The 23,673-nt window shown below is 43.5% G+C and overlaps 1 protein-coding gene across 1 annotated transcript in view; it reads right to left on the bottom strand.

The window, feature by feature from the left end:
- Positions 1-1,833: 1,833 nt before the first annotated feature.
- Positions 1,834-23,673, bottom strand: part of IMP3 (IMP U3 small nucleolar ribonucleoprotein 3) — a 43,826-nt gene continuing 21,986 nt past the window's right edge. Inside the window, exons 4-7 of the mRNA XM_033916608.1 lie at positions 6,244-6,323; positions 5,222-5,273; positions 2,997-3,069; positions 1,834-2,204 (exon numbers count right to left, since the gene is read on the bottom strand). Of these exons, the coding sequence (XP_033772499.1) occupies positions 2,178-2,204; positions 2,997-3,069; positions 5,222-5,273; positions 6,244-6,323 (232 nt within the window). The 3' untranslated portion in view covers positions 1,834-2,177. The remainder of the gene's footprint in view (positions 2,205-2,996; positions 3,070-5,221; positions 5,274-6,243; positions 6,324-23,673) is intronic.

The following is a 23,673-nucleotide window of genomic DNA, read 5'->3' as shown; positions in this document are numbered from 1 at the left end:
ATGAATATGCATGAGATCTAGTTTGCATGCACTGCCTTTCAATGCATATTCATTGGGGAAATCCTGAAAACCCGACTGGAATACGGTTCTCGAGGATCGGGAGTTCCCTACCCCTGCCTTAACAGAACAATAAACATGCTGTTAATACCAAGCCACAGTCAGGTAGACCAAAAAAAGATTTCAGTCACAACTGCCATCAAACTTTGAGGGATGCAAAGAAAACCCCACATGCCAACTTCTACTGAAGTACTGGCTATCAGAATGCACAAGGAGATATTGGGAACAAAAATGGGCTGCATGATACAGTTAGCCAGAAAAAAAAAAAAAAGCCATCGCATTACTACCACCAGTGCCACAAAACAACACGCAGAGAAGCCTCAAAATTTCTGGAACAAAATAATGTGGAGTGAGGAAACCAAAATTAAACTTTATGATCACAACCATAACACTATGGTTGGATTGTGCTATTCTGTGATGCATAATTGTTTAATTTTGAAACACATTAAAAATAAATTTGTTTTGTCAGATCACTCATTTTCTACAAATAGTACATATCTTAGACAAATTCTGTCAGGATGTATGCAAACTTATGATTACACAATGTAAGTTAGCTGTGACGGTTCCTCCTCAAGAGTCAGTATTCTCAGTCGCCCAGCAAGTGGTAGAGGTATGAACCTATGCAGTCCTCAATGGTCTGGGGGTTTCTAGTATACGGCAAAAAAGAAAAAGTTTTTTTGTAGTGTTTGTAATTCATTCATAGTTCCTAATTTTTCTGCTTTGCTCCCAGGGCTGCTGATTGGACTGTGGCCCATTGGGGTCCCATTTGTGCAAATCTACTAATCTAATACTGGAGACTTAACTGTGTTCAATGAGACATTTCCTCAAATAATACCCAATTATAGCCAACCTCAGTTTATTTGTGCCCCAAGTGTGTTAAACCCAGGTAGCCTGGTCCCTCTCTCCCTATACCTCCTGGTTCCTTGGCCACAGTGGCATAGTAAGGGAAGGAGGGGGCAGACCACCCTGGTCACCAGCACCTCTCCCCCCCCCCCAGTCCATGCTCATGCCCTCCCTCACTTCTTTAAAATCTTCGCCAGCATGAGCAACTACTATAGCCTGCTGCTCGCACCAGCCTGGCTCTCTCTGAATTACTTCTGGGTCATTGGGGACAGGAAGTGATGTCAAAGGGAAAGTCAGCGCAAGCAACAGGTCGGAGAAGCTTCTCACACTGGCGAAGATTTAAAGAGGTACAGGGGTGGAAGGAAAAGTGAAGTGTGGCACATAAGGAGAAGGGGGTTGGTGCAGGAGGGGTGGAGAGGAGGGCACAAGTGGGTGTCACTGCCCTGGGTACCTCCTACCCTTGCTATGTCACTTCTTATCCCTGCGGGTAGTCCTTCTTGTGCGTCAGCCCCTGGTGCTGTCAGGGAACCTTGAGTACCTAGGACGTGTAGCTTCTATCTTTACACTCTGTAACAAAGATAAGAGGTAAAATCTCTGGTTTGGCAGAGCTCCCTGATCTCATGTTTTGTGCTCAGTTTGTCACCACCTGGGCTTTGCCTTGCTTGTGGTTTTTTGCTTGTGATTTTTGGCAGTGTGTTCTTGGATCCCTCTCCTTCTTCCCACAGCACCATAGACGATGGACTAACTGTGCAGCTCCTGATGGTTTTGAACTAGTTTTTCTGTTGAGCTATGTTTTGGGGTTTTTTTTCTGAACCAGTATTTCTGCTGTAGTTGGCAAGTTGGGGGTGCTCTTGGACTTGTTCTGCCCTAGTCTTTATCTGGGTTCAGTTGACTTTGAGAGTGCCTTGGTTAAAGCAAGCAATGGAACAAAAGTTAGTTACAAAAATATAGTTTTTTGTTTTACTTTTCTAACCAAAAAATTACAAATAAAAACATCTGCAATAAGTTCTAGAAACATGTCAGCAACCAAGGATGTCAGTGTTTTGTAGGAGCATGAGATGAGGTTAACAAGCCCAAGCTGTTGGGCTGTCACACCCTTCAAAGCAATAACCCCAAATAAACACAGCGAGTTAAGCTGTGAACATGTCACAGTATTAGAAAAGTCAATTTGTAAGCACTGCTCTTGTCCACTTGGAATGAGTGACCGGCGGCAGGGTAACCAGTTGTCACACCACGAAGATTTCAGCAAAGACTGCTCTTTGATGGATGAATTAGGCTTATATGGCAAGATCAAAATCATCCCTCTAGGAAAAAAATAACAACATTTAACAATGGAGGACACTTTAAAGTCTCTTGCTACTTGTTGTAGTGTTTTGGGTTTGTTTATTTTTTTGCAGAATGTGTACCCTCCTTAGGCCTAGTCATATTCATCAAACCCTCATTTTATTCTTTCCCAAGCTCCTAACATATTGCTCAACCCAGAAAAGCATGGTCACAAAGGTGTGAAAATTCTACAAGACTATGCAAGAGGGACATAGGTTCCTAACCTTTTTGGCTTCATTAACCTTAAAAAGGTTCAGGGACTCTCAATTCACCTCCCATTCTCCCCAGATCCCCTCCAAGCCAAATCTGACCCCAGTTCTCTTACATTAATTTTCCCTCCCCCAACTAATTCTCAAGAAAACCAGGCTCTATTTTTTTCTCCAGCTAGTCCCTGCCCTTAGCATCTCTCCCTCTCTTTACCTAATACTGCTGGTCCAGTGCTCATCCTACAGCTAACTTTTTCAGACCTCTTTGGCTCTACCCTCAGAACCAATGCTGTTTCTTGTCTGTAGCCAACTCCAATCCTATCCCAACAGCTGCTACTTCTATCGGCCATAGCCATTGCTGATCCTGCCTTTACAATAGCAGCTTGAAGATATTTTCTCTTTTGTGTGAGGCAGATTCCATGTAATAAGCTCAAGGACTCCTAAGAATCAGCAAAACCGCAGGCTTGGAGCAACCAGATTAAAACAATATTTCAGGGCATAGCCTACCCTTGGGCACAATACTCTCACCTGAGAGCAAATAGAAAAAAGGAAATGAATACTCTTTACCTCCTCATTATATTCCATAATATGCCGCTTTATCTTTGAAGAATCTACCCAGGTCACAAAGTCTTCCATGTTCCTATGAGAAGCGAGAGAGATGGGTACTGGTGGATAAGTAAACCAATTATTTGATATGGAGCAGTGATAATAGACTTCCCAGCATGTTGTTTTCTAGTTTCAAATAGCTATAGCTGCCAGCTTTCAATGTGCATACTTTATCCAGATTTTCAAAAGGGAAACAAGCCAGAGCCTATCCCTTTGAAAATCAGAAACAGCAGGAATGGAGATGCTTTAACAGCTTATGTAACTTCCCAGGGAGACATAAGGAGTGTGTGTGTGTGGTGGGGGCAATCATCCCAGTTCAGCAGGTTATCATAGGCTAGTGAAGATGTTTTTCCTCCATTGGGTCCTCTCAGAAAGAGTCCTTAAAGAACAAGAGACCCTAGATTCTGTTCTGCGGGGATCCAAGTTCACAGGGCAGCTCTATTTACTCCCCATGAGATTGTGCAATGGCTCTTCCCTCTCCTTAGGGCATGGCTGTGTCCAAGAAGATAACTGTGGAGGGGGGCACTGCCCTCAAGGACCACAAAGGTTGGAGGGGTTGGTGAAACAGTGTTGTACCTCCACCACCCTGGAAGTTCAGGTAGCTAGTTATGGGGTTATGTGGTCTGTGCTCTGCTTGAATGGGTTGTAGCAGTTTTTGTCCTTTGGAATATGCAGGGGCCATTTTGGTGGACTCGCTGTATGATCCACTCCATATGCGCTCCAAGTCTGTAACTTTGGTAGTGGGGCCTCAGCTTTGGCTTTATCACTGGTCAGCAGATGTTTCTTCAAAGACTGACTATGCAAATTGTTAGTTATTCATTCATTCATTCAACTTTCTATACCGTTCTCAGAATGGTTTACATGAATTTATCTCAGGTACTCAAGCAATTTTTTCCACTGTTTGTCCCAGCTATCCAATTATACCTGGGGCAATGGGGGGATTAAGTGACTTGCCCAAGGTCACAAGGAGCAGCATAGGTTTAAACCCATAACCCCTGAAGCTATAGCTTTAACCATTATGCCACTAGCTGAAGCTATAGCTTTAACCACCTATGCCACACTCTTCCCTAAGAATAAATGTTTGGTAAGGACTTAAAAGTTTGGTCAAGGACTGGGTAAAGCTCAGCATTTTTCTGAAGACAAGCCCCAAGGAGCCTCTAAGTCCTCAGATGGATGGATTGTCTCCCAGACTGAACCCTTCTTACTTTGGACCAGTGAAGCCTGAAATGTTTCGCATAAGTTATGCATTACAGTTCACATCCCTTATGGTTCTCTCCTCAAGTGAAAGACAGTGGAAGACACCCCGGCATGCCTCATTCATCTGGGAGAAGAACAGCAAGCGCTGTGCCATCTACTTTGTGATTAACAAGATTGGGGGGAGGGGGGGCTCTAGCTTGGACCTCAAGTTGGTCAGTACACATAGAAACTCTAGCTCCTCCCATTAATTCAGGATGGCTCTTTGCATAGAGGATTGCCTCATGTCATTGTCTAAAAACTTGAGACTAGTATAAATATGTAAAAACGTAACACATCTTAGACAATTGGCAACTGAATTCAATGATTAAACAATTAAACAAAACTGTAGAAGTTGCTTTGGGATTTAAATGAACTACTGTTAAATTACATCATTTGTGTCTTGGCTGCCTTTGACATGGCCAAAAGTCTCATCTGCAACATCCTTGCATAAGCTGTTCAGATATCTTATTGTTACTGCAACAGATTTATCCATCGTTTCTGGCATCAAGGAACATTTCCAACATAGACACTTCTAGTGCAATAGGCACATCATTCTGGAACCTGTGGGTTGTCACCCCCCTCCACCCGATCACAAGATCTGGTGTAGATAGCCTCATTTACATTTTTTTGCTCTGCCTTTCATCACTCTGGGCTGTCCAGTATGTAAATCCTCAGCTTTACTCTCTACCCACCAGATGGTAGGAGCCTGTCTGTTGTGATCATGCTTATTTTTCATTTAATTTTATTTTTTTATCTGGGTGTGAGGTTTTTTGGTGCTGCAGTTTTGGGACATCTCTGGCTGCAGAGAATGCAGACTCTGAGGACAGTAGTATGTAGCAGAGAGGTAGCCTGAATGTAACTTGCTATGAACTATTACTGAAAAGGCATGAATTAAATCCAAATAAAATTCAAGCAATAGGCTTAAAGCTTATAATATAAGCTCTGCTTACCTTGTCATTAAAAAGGCTGGATCTGTAACTAATTCAGTCCCAACTCGTACATCTGAAAGAACCATAGTAAAGGATGGTAGAAACAGAGAGATCAAAGCAAGAGTAATACGATCTATTAGAAATAGCCAAGTACTTGATGTGCTCCCATCTACCCTTAACTCCACACCTACAGTTTTCCATCTGATACCAGTGGCGTTCTGTGGATCCCTAGCACCTATGGCCTAATATTTACATTTGCGATGTGCTCTCCTTGCCTCCCTTATATATTACTTCTGAACCCCATGCTTTTCTCTTCCTAGTTGATAGCAGGACAGACATTTTATTCCTGAACCTGTGGGTAGTCAATCCCTTCTCACGAGAATTCCTGTAGAGAGCTTCATTAGCATTTTTTTGCTCCACCTTCCATCCCTCTGGGCCAGTGGTCTCAAACTTGTGGCCCGGGGGGGCCACATGCGGCCCGCCAGGTACTATTTTGAGGCCCTCTGTATGTTTATCATAATCACAAAAGTAAAATGAAAACAGTTTCTTGATCATATGTCTCTTTAGCTGTAAATTACAATATTATTATTAAGACTTAATTAAGACTTAGCCAAAAGGAAAGATTTATAAACTATGAAGAGTTTTACTTCATGCAAAATTGTCATTTCTTTAATAAGACATTAACTATTTTTTTTGAGGCCCTCCAAGTACCTACAAATTCAAAATGTGGCCCTCCAAAGGGTTTGAGTTTGACACCACTGCTCTGGGCTGTCTTCCAATTCCTCAGTTTGTACCAAAGCAGATGGTCAGCCCTGGAGAGGAAATAAAATAGGGAAGGGTAAAGGGACTCTCCCTGAGAGACATGTCTGTTCTACTCATATCATTACTCCCTAGCTGCAAGATAAGCGGTATGAACTCACAGCTAAATGATTGTAATCTGAACACACAGTGAGACAGAATTTCTGCATCATTCAGAGCATAAAATGACTACTCAGTCACCATTTATCTGCACAGCCGGCTGCCTACATGTTCCCAAAAGATACGGCCTTGCTCAATGTAAGTGATTGCAAGTTTCAAGGACTGCACCATCTTGAGTCGCACCATCACAGTGGGGAGCCGTCTCCTGCAAAGGAACAGTGAAAAGAGAAGAGTTCCCAATCAATACAGACACTGATTTAGTTCTATGTTTATTCAATAAAACAATAGGCTACGAATATTGGCCACAGAGAATAAGTAACCTCACAGTCTATCCTTCCACACTCTCTGGAGTCTTAATCCATATAAGAAAAAAGCATATTCTCATTCCTTGCCCAGAGAATGGTACAGGGATAGGCATACATGGTTATCCACTGGGATGGGGATAAAGCCAGAACCAGTAGGGATGGGAACAACTTTGTCCCTCTGTCATTCTCTATTGAGACTAGCTTTAAACAGGTTGTTACAATTAGATGGAACAGCACCAACAAAATGCTAGTATCAATATGTAAAAACTTAACGCATCTTAGACAACTGAATTCAATGATAAAAAAAGCTGCATAAGTTGTTTTTGAATTTAAATGAAGAACTGTTAAATGACATCATTTGTGTCTTGTCTTCCTTTGATGTGGCAACAAGAGTCTTGCCTGCTGATTCTTTCCATCATGTTCCCAGTTCAGGATCCTGATAACTGGTAAGAAGACAATTCATATGATACGACAATTGGTAGGAATGTCCTACCAATTGTATCCAATGAATTGTTCTACTGCTACCAATTGTCGGGTGTGTACCTCTTGCGATGCACTAGGAAGGGCCTAAGGCCCTGATTGGCTTAGCCTTCTCTCTGATGTCACAGGGACTCTCCGATATCATAGGGAAGGCTCTTGGGTCAGCTGTTGCCTGCGGCTTTGTAAAATACATTTAGTCTTTCCTAAATCCAGCTTAATCAGCAAATCACACAATTATATATATATTCTTTTCCCTCTCTCTAATATTGTCTTCCTGGTCCTCTTTTAACAATATCCTTTTTATTTATTCCAATTTCTTTTTGTTCCAGGGTAGTTTTTGCATAAGCCACTTACTCCGATGGGCACTTTTCTATCTAGTATACCTAGAAAGTAGTGGAAATGCATGAACATAAAAAGAGCCACATTAGTCTAGGCCTTTATATGCCAAGACCTGGCTTCCCTGGAACACTATTCTCCCATGTTAGCCAGAGCACCTTAGCATCCTTCTAGCTTTCGCTGTCTTTTCAACCTATTTGGCCACCTTAAGATCATCACATATAATCACACCCAAGGTGCGCTCTTCTGTCGTGCACAAGTTCTTCACCCCCTAAACTGTATTGGTCCCTTGTGTTTTTGCAACCCAAATACATGATCTTGCATTTCTTAGCATTAAATTTTATCTGCCAAATTTCAGACTATTCTTCAAGCTTCGCTAGGTCTTTCTTCATGTTATTCACACCATCTGGGGTGTGTACTCTACTGCAGATTTTAGTATCATCTGCAAAGAGGCAAATCTTACCCGACAGCCCTTCAGCAATATCATTTATAACACGGACCCAAGAACAGAACCTTGAGACACACCACTGGTTAACATCCCTTTTCTCAGAGCTATCTCCGTTGACCACTACCCTCTGTTGCCTTCCACTCAACCAGTTCCAGACTCAGCCTGTCACTTTGGGATCCATCCCAAGGGCACTCAGTTTATTTATTAGATTCCTATGTGGAACACTGTCAAAGGCTTTGCTAAAATCTAAATACACCACATCTAGCACACTCCCTCTATCCATTTCTCTGGTCGCCTAGTCAAAGAAATTGATCAGATTTGTCTGACAAGACCTACCTCTAGTGAATCCATGTTGCCCCCTGTCCTGTAATCCACTAGATTCCAGAAACTTCATCATTCTCCATTTTAAAAGCATGTCCTTTAATTTGCTTACCACAGAAGTCAGACTTACCGGCCTGTAATTCCCTACTTCTTCCTTACTTCCACTTTTGTGGAGAGGGACCACATCCGCCCTTCTCCAGTCCTGGTACCACTCCCAACTCTAGAGAAGCATTGGGCATTCTAGAACATTGTCCGATTAAGACCTGGGCTTCAGTGTCTCCCTCTTTTGTTTTTTTTAATTTTTATTTCGTTTTATTTTGCTGGTTTTAACTTTATTTTTGTTTCTTTCATCTACTTTATTTATAGTTTTATGTTGTTCTGTTCATTTAACTTTTAATTTTACCCTGGGCGAGTCAGAAAATCACTGAATGTAGGAGTTTGACAGTTATAGAACCTAAAGGCCTTGAACTGTTAAATCTTTAACCGAGGTCTTTCCTACCTGCAATTGGTGACGACTGAGGATCGTTGCAGGATCGCAGCTCTTCTTTTCTCTTGGATGCCGAGGTTGTGACTGTGAGTGGAGCAGCTGTGTTTGGGCTCAGTTCTGCCCTGCGCTCTCTCTTCTCGTCTTTTGCTTGTTGCCTGCGCTGTGGATGCCGCTGCTTGCATCGGGCACCGAGTTGGAGTAGTTCTCGGGGACCACAGCTTCCCTTTCGTGCAGGCAGGACTGAGTTGTACCTGATGGCTGCAGTTGGCCCCTTCCTTCTGGCGCCGGAGATTGTTGTGCACCACTTTTCTGGCAGGCAGGGACCAAGGACACTTGACTGAGGTTGTGTTGTTGGCTTGCATCGGTGGGGCCTGCCTGGATGGTGTGCAGTGGATGACCTTTCGAGCCTATCTCTTCTTCCTGGTTTCTTTGCCTTCTGCTTTTGGGCCCAGATTGCCACCATTGATTCCTTCACCTCTGGCAGGGATGGCCCCACAGCCCACCATCACTTCTCTGTGTTGATCCTTCCTTGCAGATGTGAAGCTTTATTGGACCGGATTGATGATTGGACTTAGCACCAGATTGGAATTTATTTTGCTCAATCTTCAATCTGTTAAACTTATTTGTATATTTTAATTTTATTATTTTTCTTTTATTATTTGAATTGTACCTTTCCCTCACAATTCTTGGAATTTTGTTATATCTTTTCTATTTTAATAATTGTTTACTCAGATACTTTAGCTAGATTGTGAGCCTTTGGGACAGATAAGGAAGTTCAAAGTAGAGAATGACATGGGGAAAAAATCTGTCCCTGTCACCGGACTACCGTCCCCTTCACCGCCCCGTCCCCGTAGCATCCACCCTTCCCTCTCACCACCTCACTGCCCTTCGGCACCCCTCGTGCGATCCGTGCATCTCCCTCACTCCCCCTTAACTTCACTGCGCGTGTTAAGGTTTGAGTAGCTTGTTGAAAGCTGCCGGAGTGTTCGTGCAGTCGCATACGTGTGTGGGCAGAAGTTGTCAGAGGAGAAGCTTCTGCCCACACACGCACGCGACTGCACGTATGCTCTGGCGGCTTTCAACAAGTCTCAAACCTTAAAACGCACCGCGAAGGTAAGGGGGAGGGAGATAGATAGATTCGGGTAGGTAGTAAGGAGGGAGGTGACCAAGCGCATTCCCTCCCTTAACTGCAGAGACAAGGCCATTCACCGCTCCATGGGGCGGTGGATGGCCTTGTCCCTGTACCTGCGGTGAGCACCATTCCCCCCTCCACTGTTTTGGCGGGTTACCCACGACTACTCGTGGCTAGCCACGGGTAACATCCACCATGTCATTCTCTAGTTCTAAGTACCTGTATATTGTAAACCGCTTAGATCTGTAATATGCTTAAGCGGTATATCAAATGTTAATAAAACATAAACATTGAAAACATCAGTCAGTAGAGCCACCAGAACTTCCCTAAGTTCCTTCAGCACCCTCTGATGTACACCATCTGGCCTCATCACTTTGCCTACCTTTAATTTAGCTAGCTTCTCATGAACTCAGTTATTTATTTTCAATGATGCAGATGACAATGTTTTGATTTTTTTGGAAAAACAAGCAAAAGTGCTAGCCAAAACTGGTAAAACTTGCACAGGAGATGCTTTTCATTCCTGCTACCAGCACGTCTTCCGAGAAGACATCTATTGCAGGAAGCACTGTAGAAGACAGGCGAGTTAGACTGAATCCTGAGATTGTTAATGGCTCATTCATCCACAGATTTAAAAAATCATAATAGTGCTTCATAGGGCATATTTCTCCACCAGGGCATACAGAGTGGGTTGTATTTTGTCCCTCTGGTCATTTTAATAGGGTGCATTAGAGTTTCTTGGGGTAGTAGAAGTCAGATATTGTTGTAGTTGAAAGGGTAGAGGGAAACGTGTGTGGTAGGGTGTGGAGTGATTTCAGTTGCTCATTGTTATTAAATAGAAACTCTAATTAAGAATTCTTGACCAGATGAGAGGGTATGGGATAGATATAGGTACCAGCTCTGTAGATGCAAACCCCTTCACTGTATCAAATGAGGGACAATTGCCTCAAGTTAAAAGCCAACCTCTTTGAGAGTGCTTTCGATTCCTAATTCCTTTCACCTTGGGGTCTGCATCCCCAACCCTATATGCTATGTCTGTCTGTCCAAGATAGATTGCAAGCTCTTCCAAGCAGGGACCATCTATAAATGTCAAAATGTATAGCGCTGTCTATGCCTATCAGCACTATATAAATGATAAGAAGTAGTAGTAGTAAGTTTAGCACCCACAACCATTTTGAGAAGTTGGCTCCTCTGGAGGATTTTCTGAAAGATGAGTGAGGAACATAAGAAATGCCTTCACCAAATCAGACCATAGGTCCATCTAGTCCGGTGACCCGCACATGCGGAGGCTAAGCTAGGTGTTCCCTCAATGTGATTTGCAGAAAGGTGTGCATCCAACTTGCCCTTGAATCCTAGAATGGTGGTCTCCATCACAACCTCTTCCAGGAGAGTATTCCAAGCGTCCACCACTCGCTGTGTGAAACAGAACTTCCTGACATTTGTCCTGGGCCTGTTGCCCCTCAGTTTCAGTCCATGACCTCTTGTATGAGTCACATTTGACAGTGTGAATAACGATGTTTCTTGCTCTATTTTGTCTCTATCATATCCCCTCGCAGTCTTCTCTTCTCGAGGGTGAACAATCCCAGTTTTCCAAGGCATTCTTTGTAGCTCAAATTCCCCATACCTTTTACTATCTTCGTGGCTCGCCTCTGCACCCTCTCCAGCAGTGTTATATCCTTCTTTAGGTAAGGAGACCAGTGTTGGATACAGTATTCCAAGTGTGGTCTGACCATTGCTCTGTAAAGTGGCATTATGACGTCCACCGATCTACTCGTGATTCCCTTCTTTATCATGCCCAACATCCTGGAGGGAGGAGGGAGAGTTGAAGTTAGCTAAGTGTTTGAAAGGCCTGAAGGAGTGGCTAAGACATCTGTTGCTCATGACTTCCCAGATAACAGTAAAGCACAGATATAGACACTCAATAATTGATCCCTAAGGGCTTTATTTGCCAAGTAATTGGCAAAGGTGTTAGGACTATGAAGAATGGTTGCTACCAACTCCCCACTGAAGGAGCAGAGAGAGTAGTGACTGCATTGGAAAAACTGCACAGATACACATTTTGCAAGGCAAGGTTCACAAAGGTCTTGTCTTTCTGCCTAATGGGATCATAAGCAATTCTGAATGATACCAAGTTTCTAGGATATGTCATAAAAGGTGGGAGGCAAGGTTTGGACAGTAGCTAAACTGGTCCAGGTTCAGGTCCAGGTCCAAGCTGCTTAGCCTTCTGGAAATCCTTGTTCCTAGTGATGCAAGTCAGAAACAGAACAATAAGCAACTGGCCTGAACTAGTGAATGAAAGGCCAGCAATGTGACCTGCTAAGAAAAACCTAATTCATTCTTAGAGAGTCTTTGTCTAGGGGTTGCTAGCATGAATGTTAACATAAAATATTGCCCACAACCAGTAGTTTCTGAACAGGGAGGAGAGGTGCAATTTTTCCATGGATGTTGAACTAGCCAACAAGGCATGAGAAACAGTATGCTGAGGGAATGATTGTTTCCAGCTAGATTAAAACCTCAGAAAAAAATGACAGTGAACCAAGGGAGCTTCCAAAATCAATAATAAAACATAGCTGCCACTCCTTTCCTAACTCAATCTTTGTAGATGAAATTTGTGGGGAAGGCCAGATGCATAAAGAAGACATCCCCTTCCTTGAGCCAGATCTCTGCTACAGTCAGTCCTTTTTTCAAGAAAACCAATGTAGGAGTTAATTTAATCAACCTGAACCCTAAATAGATCAAAATCCAAAATGGTTAAATATAAACACCTTAAAAAAGTATAAAACTCACTAAAAAAATTTATCAGTGAAATATATAAATTGTGCTCAGAAAAAAATGATTTGTGCCCACAGTGTAACATAATACAGAATGGCAATCACCTTTTCAATCATAGCAGGATAAGGCAGTCATATTGGATACTACATTCTCAAATATATTTGTAGTTATCTTAATCCCAGAGGGTGTATCACCTCCATAGAGGACTCAGTATCCAAGTCAAACAATGCACAGGATGAAAAACACCATTAACGTGTTGCAACCTCTAATATATAATTCAATCCACAGCCCAACATGGATCCATATTTCACTATAGCTTCCTCAGGGGATCTAGAACATATTTTTTTTTTTTTTTACAAAAGTAGGGATGCCCAACAGCATACCATGATATCAAGAAACAAGTCAGCATTTTAAATTTCAGTGATCCAACATCGAGTAAACCTACATATGTTAAACTCTCACATAACAGAAGGTGTGTGAGATAGGAGTAAAGTAGCATACACAAGTTTTGGAGCTGTGGTTAAGAGTCATGTACTGCATCTGCAACCGAGGTGAAGGATTCTGTTGGCATATGGTCACTGTGTAGGATAATCTTTTAACAGTCCATCTTATTCCAGTTTCACTGTAGCAGGTATTTCAGTAGCATAATTAAAGGAAATAATTATAGTACTTCAAAGTTACAGGTATGGGTGAGGATGGAGCGAATATGAAGATTACTTAGAAGGGACACACATGTATTGGTTAGATTCCAGTGGTATACCTTGACAATTTTTACATCTTGTAAGTGTGCCACAAGATGAAAAAGGTTAAGAACTTAAGAATTGCCGCTGCTGGGTCAGACCAGTGGTCCATCATGCCCAGCAATCCGCTCATGTAGCAGCCCTCTGGTCAAAGACCAGTGCCCTAACTGAGACTAGCCCTACCTGCGCACGTTCTTGTTCAGCAGGAACCTGTCTAACTTTGTCATGAATCCCTGGAGGGTGTTTTCCCCTATGACAGATTCCGGAAGAGTATTCCAGTTTTCTACCTCTCTGAATGAAGAAGAACTTCCTTACATTCGTATGAAATCTATCCCCTTTTAACTTTAGAGCAAGGGTGTCCAACCCGCAGCCCACGGGCCGCATGCGGCCCCGTGAAGAATTTTTTGCGGCCCCACTCGTGCTCGAGGACAATGCCATATTTTCCTCTGCCGCTCCCAGCTGTTTCCTGTCTTGCCGGCTCCCTCCTCCGTCTTGCTGCAGCGTTCACTCAAAACCGTGGGCAGCGGCTCCTACGTATGACCTGGAAGCGTTCCCTCTGATGTCGTGACATCAGAGGGAACAAAGATGAAACCCAAAAGTAACATCAGAGGGAACACTTCCAGATCAGCCGCGGGAAGCGCGTGGGAGCCGCTGCCCGCGGCTTTGAATGAACACTGCAAGACGGAGGAGTGAACCGGTAAGACGATAAACACCTGCGGTCCAGAACTACCGTATGGCACCAGCAACTAATTAATCCTGCCCTGATTAGACCCTTCTTCCAGCTCAACCACCAGTCCCAGCATCTTCCACCATCAGACCCTCTTCTCTCATCTCCTTCTTCTTCATCTCCTCCTTCTCCATCTTCCAGAATCAGCCCCCTTCTCTCATCCTTCTTCTAGCCAAGTCATGAGATCTTTCTCCCAACTCAACATCCAGCCTCAATATTAGCCCCTTTTTCCCATCTGTAGCATCAGACTCTTTCTTAATCTATCTGCTGACAGCATTAGTTTCCTTCTCTTTCTCCTGTCCTCTCCCCAATCCAGCACTTTCCCTAGTCTAGTCCATCATTCTTGTCCAGCACTACCCCTTTCTCTTGTTCCTTTGCCCACTTCCCTGAAAATATAGTCTGGCATTATTCCTCGTTCCCCGCAAGTAGTGTCTGGCTCTTACTGAGAGCACGTGAAAAGAAAAAGTTACTCTGGCTGCCACTTAGGGTGTGAGTTCTAACGGAAGGAGTGTGGGGGTCTGGCCCACCCCCATTTCTTTTCTCTCTCCTTCCTGGGACACATGGATCCTCGTGTGGCTTGGATCCAGTCGAAGCAAATGTGCCCTGCTAATACACTGTGAATGCAGATTTGGGAAACTTTGCAGGGTCTATGTGCCCAGCGCAGTGCGGGATCAGCTCATCACAGCCCACTGCATTATCTGTGCTTAAACTCTTGTATCCTCTCCTTCAGGCCTGCATGTTATTGCTTTTCTTAAAAGGAAAAAAAAAGAGGAAGAAAGAAAGAAAAATAAAGGGATAGAGAGAAGTAATTTGACTTGTGAAATGACAGGGCTGAACATAATAAGAGAACTGGAATTTAATCAGTGAAGTCCCCATGGGAGGGGCCTTGGGATGAGAGAGTGTCTGCAGCCACTGGAGCCTTCAAAAAAGAATTGCCGAAAGCTCTTACCAAGGAGGAGAAAGATGAACGCAGAGAGACAGGGAGCCGGTAAGATAAGAGATGCTTTTGCAGAGTGAAAGTTGGATAACTTTTGGGAGTAGAAGGTGACTTGCTCTGGACTCTGCAGCTGCTCAGTGATCTTTTTTGTTCTCTGTCTGCCTGTGAGGGGGATGGGGGTAGGTGTTGGCAGTGTGTTGAGGGAGACAGTTAAGGTTTGGCAGTGGATGAGGTATTAAGATGTTTTGTATTTTCTCCTGCATTAGGAAAGCTGTAGGAAGCAGGATTCCTCACTTACTAGGGTTGTTGGGGTATGTCCTCCTGGGCTTTTGTCCGAATGACACTCCTTGGCTGCTGGGCTCTGACTGTACTCCACCTCCTGCTGAACCCCTGGGCATGGCCTCGGACCACAGGGGATCCCAGAGAACCACCACCATCCTACACCATTCTCACCATCTACCAGGGGTACCAGGCCCCACAGGAGAAGGGAGAGAGAAGGGAGCAGATGATGGAAGGGGGGATTGGAGAAGGGGGCAGATGATGGAAGTGGAGAGAAGGGAGAGAGAGAGAAGGGGCAGATGATGGAAGAGGGGAGAACTTCTGCCATCAGCATCAGGCACATATGGGAAAGCAGCGGTGAGGAGGTGAGGGGCCCTCACCTCACCACTGCTGCTTTCTCACATGCTGGATGGGAGGGCATATGCTGGATTGAGGAAGAAGATAGAGTTAATGAGATAGTGGAGGAGTGAAGGAAAGGGGTGGCAAGCTGTGAGTAGACACTGAAAAGAGGGAACGAGGCCAGGGAGCCCAGTGTACTTGTGTGCCTAGGGCCCTCGAAGAATTAATATTGACCTGCCCAGAAGGGAGAAGGGCTTGAGACATGAGAAGACTTGAAAGGGAGGGAGCACAAACAGGAAAAATAATGGAAGGAAGGAGGGAGGGGCATGAACTTAGGACACAGAATGAAAGGAAAGATAGAGGGAAGCATGAGCCATAAGATGGAAGAATGGAGGGAGTGAGGGAAAGAGATGCAGAGGTGAGGGAGATAATAGAAAGGGAGAATTGGGTGTCTGAGAGAGGGAAACAAACCCACCCCACATAAAACACACATCAAGACCAGACAGAAAATCGAACCTTCCACATTCTGGGACACAGTTGACCCCGAAATAGACTCCAACAACCCTAAAGACTTCATAAACAGCTGGCATACCCTCAGTGAATCTACACTGAACGAACTAGCTCCAATAAAAAATAAAAATAAAATATGTAGACCATCTGACAAATGGTTTGACGACGAACTCTTACACCTAAAAAGGCAATGCAGACAATTAGAAAGGATATGGAAAAAACAGAAACAAGACCACACCAAAACAGAATGGAAAATCCAAACCAAACTGAAGGAAAAACGAAAAGACTACTACTCCAAACTCATCGGCACCGAAAAACCAGACACAAAAAGACTTTTTAACCTCGTAAGAAATCTCACTGATACCAAACCATTCCTCGCCAACCAAGGAAACCAGACTCCAACAGCTACCCAATTAGCGGACTACTTCAAACTAAAAATCATCACAATCAGAACCACATTCAACAACTCACGAAACAATATAGAAGAGATACTAATTAAACCCACAATAGATGAAGCCATCTCAGCAGATAGGATCTGGACCAACTTCCCAACGATACAATGGTCAGACCTGGACCGGCTTTACAAAAAATACAGCAAATCTTCATGTGACTTGAACAACTGTCCTCCATACCTACTAGCTACTGCATCCACTAAATTTAAAGCTTGTCTCACGCTATGGCTGCAAACTACACTCAGGGAAGGTCACTTCCCACCGGAACTAGGCAAAATTATAATTACTCCTATACTGAAAGATCTCAAAGGTCCAATAAACAACCCAACAAACTATAGACCAATCGCTTCTATCCCACTATACGTCAAACTAATAGAAGGCCTTGTAGAACACTATCTCTCCAACTACCTAGAAGACCACCACATTCTGCATTCATCGCAATCTGGATTCAGAACTAACCACAGCACAGAAACTCTACTGGTATCGCTATTAGACCTAGCCCGACAGCACCTCAGCAAAGGAAACAAGCTGCTTCTCATCCAACTCGATCTTTCAGCAGCATTCGACCTAGTAGACCATCCCACACTACTCCAGATACTAGACGCCATAGGAATCTCAGGTAGAGTTCACAACTGGTTCCAAGATTTCCTTAAAACACGATCATACAGAGTTAAGTCAAAAGATCTTATATCCGACTCATGGTCAAACCCATGCGGAGTACCACAAGGATCACCACTATCGCCCATACTATTCAATCTCTTCATAGCTTCCCTAGGCACAACTCTAGACACCCTAAACATAGTATCATTCAGCTACGCGGATGACATAACCATCCTCCTCCCCTTCAACATCCAAGACCCCATATCCACAGAACGCCTGAAAATAACAATGGAAACCGTAGAAAAATGGATGTCCAACCATAAGTTGAAGCTGAACTCAGATAAAACTAAATTCCTACTACTAGAGAAGGTCAAAAAACCATCCTTAACAGAACTGGCATTAAACACAATCAAGTACTCAATACAGAGCACACTCAAAATTCTGGGAATACAACTAGACAGAAACTGCACAATGCAGACACAAATTCACAAAATCATCCAAAAAGCATTCTTCACCATGCGAAACTTAAGAAAAATAAGAAAATTATTTAACAAAGATCAATACAAGATCATAGTACAATCCCTTGTACTAAGTATTGTAGACTACTGCAACAGCCTCTACCTACCATGTCCAAACTACATGATAAAACAACTACAGACCGTTCAGAACACAGCCCTCAGACTCATCTACTCCTTTAGCAAATATGACCACTACCTAGACTCTCACTGGCTACCGATAAAAGCAAGAACCCAATTCAAATTCTACTGTGTACTATTTAAAGTAACCCATGGTACTGCACCCAGTTACCTAAACAACCGCCTATACCGTAACCTCTCACCCAGAATAAGGAGAACTCAGAGCCTATTCGCCTACCCTCCTCTCAATGGTATCCGACGCAAGAAACTATACAACAACCTTCTAGCGACTCAGGCAGCGAAAATTGACCCTACCATCTCCAAGCTGCTGATCAAAACAACAGACATTAAAGTATTACGAAAAGAAATCAAAACACATCTATTCAAAAAACACCTCCCATCATTCTAACCTCATTCTTATTCGCACTAGCATATTCTCTCGTGAATACCACCACCACAGTAACACCTAGTCAATTCTTCAAACCATTTCCCCAATATATAGTCAGAAACCTAAACAAGAAATCACCGTCTGTAACCAGAAAACTGCTTCCTTCAACGTTATGTAACTCTCTACTGTATCCTGAATGTATTGTTATTCATCATTGTAACCTGTTATATACTTGCTTCTTTATTTTGTAATTCTCCTGGAAATGTCCAGACTACTAATTTGTAATCTGCTTAGAACCGCAAGGCACAGGCGGAATAGAAATCACTAATGCAGGGGTGTCCAATGTCAGTCCTCGAGGGCCGCAATCCAGTCGGGTTTTCAGGATTTCCCCAATGAATATGCATGAGATCTATTTGCATGCACTGCTTTCATTGTATGCTAATAGATCTCATGCATATTCATTGGGGAAATCCTGAAATCCCGACTGGATTGCGGCCCTCGAGGACCGACATTGGACACCCCTGCACTATTGTAATGTAATGTAATGGAAAGAGATGGTGCAATTGGGGAGATAAAGAAAGCGGAGAACTGTTGGGCAGAGAAAGGATTATTGACATGGTGGTGGGAGAGGAGTGAGGTAGAGATGCACGGGCGCAGAAAGAAAGGGGAGAACATGCTGGGCCGAGGAAGCCTCCTGGATGTTTTTTCGGGGGGTATTAAAAGAAGAAATTGTGGACCTGGGGAAGGGAGGCAGGCAGGCAGGGGGAGAGATGGGATGGGGGCAGTTGGAAAGAGAAAGAGAGAGAAGTTGGATCTAGGGATGGGAGAGAGGGAAAATGTTAGGCCTGTGGATGGAAGGCAGAGTGATACAGCATCTCTCTTTTTTTTCTCCATTTCATTGTTCAGCATCAAGGGGGAGAGAAGAAGCAAAACAGAAAAGAAAGAGAACAAAATGTTGGACCATGGAGATAGAGGAGGAGAGATGGAATCATGGGAGGGCAGGAGGGAAGAGAGCTGGGATAAGATGATGCTAGGGGAATGGAAAGAAAGGGACAGGGAATTATAGCCTGACCAGTGGAGAGAGGGAGGAGGATTCTGAAAGTGGTGAGCCATGTGGATGAGGTCAAAAGGAAGATGACAAGATGAGTGAGAGAGCAGTGAGTACAGTGGTAGAAATGTGGTAATGGGGAGTAGATAGCAGGAAATAGGAGGCTGGGAAATGGGAGAGCTAGGGACTGAGAGAAGATGGAGAATTGAGAGGTAGCTGAACATTTAAAAAGAAGAAGGGTAAGAAAGAAGGCAAGATTTGAGTGGATAGAGGCAAAAAAGAAAAGTAAAAGTTAAGAAAGCTGAAAGGGAAAAATCAATACTTTGGATATAGGCATAAGAAGGAAATGGAAATACAGAAGAGAAAAAAATGGACAGCAGACACTGGAAAGAGAATTAGTTGAAGATAGAGAAAAAGCAGAAAGAGAAACTGGGACCAAGATGATGGAAAAACAAAACATCCAGACAACATGGTAGAAAAAATTGTTTTATTTTGAATTTATTAATTGGAATATGTTAGCTTTGGGATATGTGCATCACAATTATTTTTGTATTCAGTGACGTAGTAATATACAGCTGATTTGGGGGAGGGACGGGAGCCCAAAATTAGTGGATGGGCACCAAACTTTTCCCATGCCTGAGTACAATTTATAAATACTTGAGCTAGTGGGGATTCCCAAGCCCTGTCAACTGAAGACATCTTCCTCCAGTCTGGCAACTCAAAATCTCCAAGCTTTGCAGCCAATGGCAATATCCTCAAGCTGCCCCTGCTTTCATGCATGCATGAAAGCCAAGGGGGGAATGGAGGGAAGGCAGCAGCTCTGCAATATTGCTGCTAGCTGCAGAACTTGGGAAGTTGAGGGGGAGGAGGTGGCTGTCAGTTGGTGAGGCTTGAGGATCCCTACTAGCTACAGCAGGGGAGATATTCATTTTGAGGGAGTCTAAGCTCAAAGTGGGAGGCCCAAAAATCAGTAATATTTACCTTGATTAAACGATCCTCCACGTGCGCTGCTGACAGCTGTTCCAGCATCCCCGCTCTGATGAGGCTCACCGTAGCTGTAATAGAAGTGAATGGGAGAACCAGGAGTGCATATCCTTCTTCATCAGAGTGGGGATGCGGAAGCCTGTGGCTGCTCCCACTGTCAGTGGTGTAAGTGGAGGATAACTCAGTCAGGGTAGTACTGCTTTTTTTGGGTTCCTTTCCACAGTGTCCCTTTAATGAAGGTTTATTATTAGGTACATACATCTTCTATATTAGTGATTGCAGATTTGGGACCTGCTCAACCTTTTTTTTTCTCATTGTTAAATGTTAGTGTTTGTGCGGCCCCAGAAAAAAAATTTTCGGCCAATGCAGCCCAGGGAAGCCCTCTCGTTCTCCCTACCTTGGAGAGAGTGAACAACTTGTCCTTATCTACTAAGTCTATCCCCTTCAGTACCTTGAATGCTTCGATCATGTCCTCTCTCAATCTCCTCTGTTCGAGGGAGAAAAGGTCCAGTTTCTCTAATCTTTTGCTGTACGGCAGCTCCTCCAACACCTTAATCATCTTAATCGCTCTTCTCTGGACCCTTTCGAGTAGTACCGTGTCCTTCTTTATGTACGGTGACCAGTGCTGGACACAGTACTCCAGGTGAGGGCGCACCATGGCCCAGGTACAGCGGTATGATAACCTTCTCCGATCTGTTCATGATCCCCTTCTTTATCATTCCTAGCATTCTGTTCGCCCTTTTCGCCACCACCGAATATTGCGCGGACAGCTTCATCGACTTGTACCGCCCCAGACATCCTGTATTCATGCAGGAGATTTTTGTTACTGACGTGCATCACTTTACACTCATCCACGTTGAACCTCATTTGCCATGTCAATGCCCATTCCTCAAGCCTGATTATATCATGTTGCAGATCTTCGCAATCCCCTGTGTCTTCACTACTCTGAATAACTTTGTATCGTCCACAAATTTAATCACCTCACTCGTAGTACCTATGTCCAGATCATTTATAAAGATGTTGAAGAGCATGGGTCCAAGCTCCGAGCCCTGTGGCATCCCACTGGTGACGCTCTTCCAGTCCGAGTATTGTCCATTTACCCCCACTCTCTGTTTCCTATGCTCTAGCCAATTTTTAATCCACGTGAGTATTTCACCCTTGATTCCATGACTCGCAATTTTCCGAAGTAGTTGTTCATGCGGAACCTTATCGAACGCCTTCCTAAAGTCCAGATATACAATGTCGACCGGGTTGCCCTTGTCTATCTGACTGTTTACTCCCTCAAAGAAGTGCAGCAAATTTGTCAAACAAGATCTGCCTTGCTGAAACCGTGCTGGCTGGTCCTCATCAGCCCGTGTCCGTCAAGGTGATCAATGATGCGGTCCTTTATCAGCGCCTCTACCATCTTTCCCGGTATAGAGGTCAGACTCACTGGTCTGTAGTTTCCCGGGTCTCCCCTTGAACCTTTTTTGAAAATCGGCGTAACATTCGCCACTTTCCAGTCCTCCGGAATCTTTCACGATACGATCGACAGATTGGCTATTAGTTGAAGCAGTTCAGTTATGGTCCCTTGCAGTTCCTTGATGACCCTCGGATAGATGCCATCCGATCCCGGGGATTTATCACTCTTAAGCCTATCAATCTTCCTGCATACCTCTTCTAGACTGACCGTTAACCCTGTCAGTTTCCCGTTTTCACTCACAACATATAGCCTAATGGGTTCCAGTAATTGCTTTAGGAGTTGCTCAAAGAAGCAACTGAAGGAGCATTTCTGCTTTTTGAGTGCATGCTTTCGGCATGCACAACAGGTGAGCAAGGAGAGCAGGAAATGAATGTCACCTTTGCTGTCAGGAGTGTGCAGATTATGGCAGAGCAAAGTATGGTATGAAATAAGGGGTTGGAGACTGGAGCTGGTACACATACAAACACCTTGACCTCTGGAAGAGCATGTAATTAAATCTAAAATCTTCAGAGGTCTGAGATTTCTCTGGTTTAAAATCAGCTAATCATAATTCCTTAGCATATATTGTGGCTTTTCTCCACAATGATATTATAAACATTTTCTCTAATATTGTCTGTATAATACTGTATTTTGGAATGAACTTCTTTGTAACCATGCTGAAAGAGACAAGTTGCTGATGGCATTACCAGAACACTACGAAGACCTCGCCCTCAGTATTGTCTTCAGTTACGGAGGTTGCACCTTCACAAGGAAATAGAGAGAAGTGGTTCAGAAAAATATAATAAAAATGATAGAGGAACTCCAGGACAAATCCCACTCAAAATGTGCTCACTCATTTATATAAGAGAACAGAGACATATGACAGGAGCAATCACATTTTTGAGAAGTGTTATTCTCCATGGAGAGAACGTAAGGAGATGGAAAAGAATGCAGGAAGAAAGCAAAGGGATTGGAGGGGTCAGGGAAGGTAGAAGCAGGGGTATTCAAGGGATCAGCATTTGAAGGAAATGCGGTATACAAACCTAAGGTTTAGTTTAGTTTAGTGTAAGTGAACCCTCCCTCCCTAATAACAGGATTGCCTTCTCTCTATCTCATCCACAATCCTCTTCCCCTCCTCTCTGAGATTTCTTCTACCTACATATCCTCCAGATCCCCTTCTTATTTATTTATTTAATTAATTTTATATGCCATTCTCCCAAGGAAGCTCAGAATGGTTTACATTAATTTATTCGGGTACTCAAGCATTTTTCCCTGTCTGTCCTGGTGGGCTCACAATCTATCTAATGGATCTGGGGCAATGGAGGGATTAAGTGACTTCCCAGGTTCACAAAGAGCAGCGTGAGTTTGAACATAGTAACATAGTAGATGACGGCAGATAAAGACCCGAATGGTCCATCCAGTCTGCCCAACCTGATTAATTTAAATTTTTTAATTTTTTCTTCTTAGCTATTTCTGGGCAAGAATCCAAAGCTTTACCAGTACTGTGCTTGGGTTCCAACTGCTGAAATCTCTGTTAAGACTTACTCCAGCCCATCTACACCCTCCCAGCCATTGAAGCCCTCCCCAGCCCATCTTCCACCAAACGGCCATATACAGACACAGACCATGCAAGTCTGCCCAGAACTGGCCTTAGTTCAATATTTAATATTATTTTCTGATTCTAAATCCTCTGTGTTCATCCCATACTTCTTTGAACTCAGTCACAATTTTACTCTCCACCACCTCTCTCGGGAGTGCATTCCAGGCATCCACTACCCTCTCCGTAAAGTAGAACCCACAACCTCAGGGTGTTGAGGCTATAGCTATAACCTCTGTGCCATACTCTCCCCACTGTCACTGTCCTCTATACTCCTCCCTTTTCCAGCATTGATCACTAAAATCCCCTTCCAAGTAAATTAACCAAACACAAATACCAAAGCCAAACATTTTATCAAGTAAAATACAAATCAGCATTTTGTATGCAAATCTACACAAAGCTATTCAAAGTATACTACATCAAAGAATTTGAGAAATTTGCTACTGATTTTTCAAATTCTTGTGGAGAAATCTATTCCTCAGATGCTGCAAAAAAAAAAAAAAAAAAAAAAAGTAAACTGAACATAATCCTGGTCATCTCCTACTAAGAAAAGTGGACATCTTACTGTGGATCTGCCCTGCTAGAAAAGCTGCTCCAGGG

Source organism: Geotrypetes seraphini, chromosome 12 (genome assembly GCF_902459505.1).
Source record: "Geotrypetes seraphini chromosome 12, aGeoSer1.1, whole genome shotgun sequence".
Classification (NCBI taxonomy): Eukaryota; Metazoa; Chordata; class Amphibia; order Gymnophiona; family Dermophiidae; genus Geotrypetes; species Geotrypetes seraphini.
This window is presented reverse-complemented; position numbering and strand designations above follow the sequence as displayed.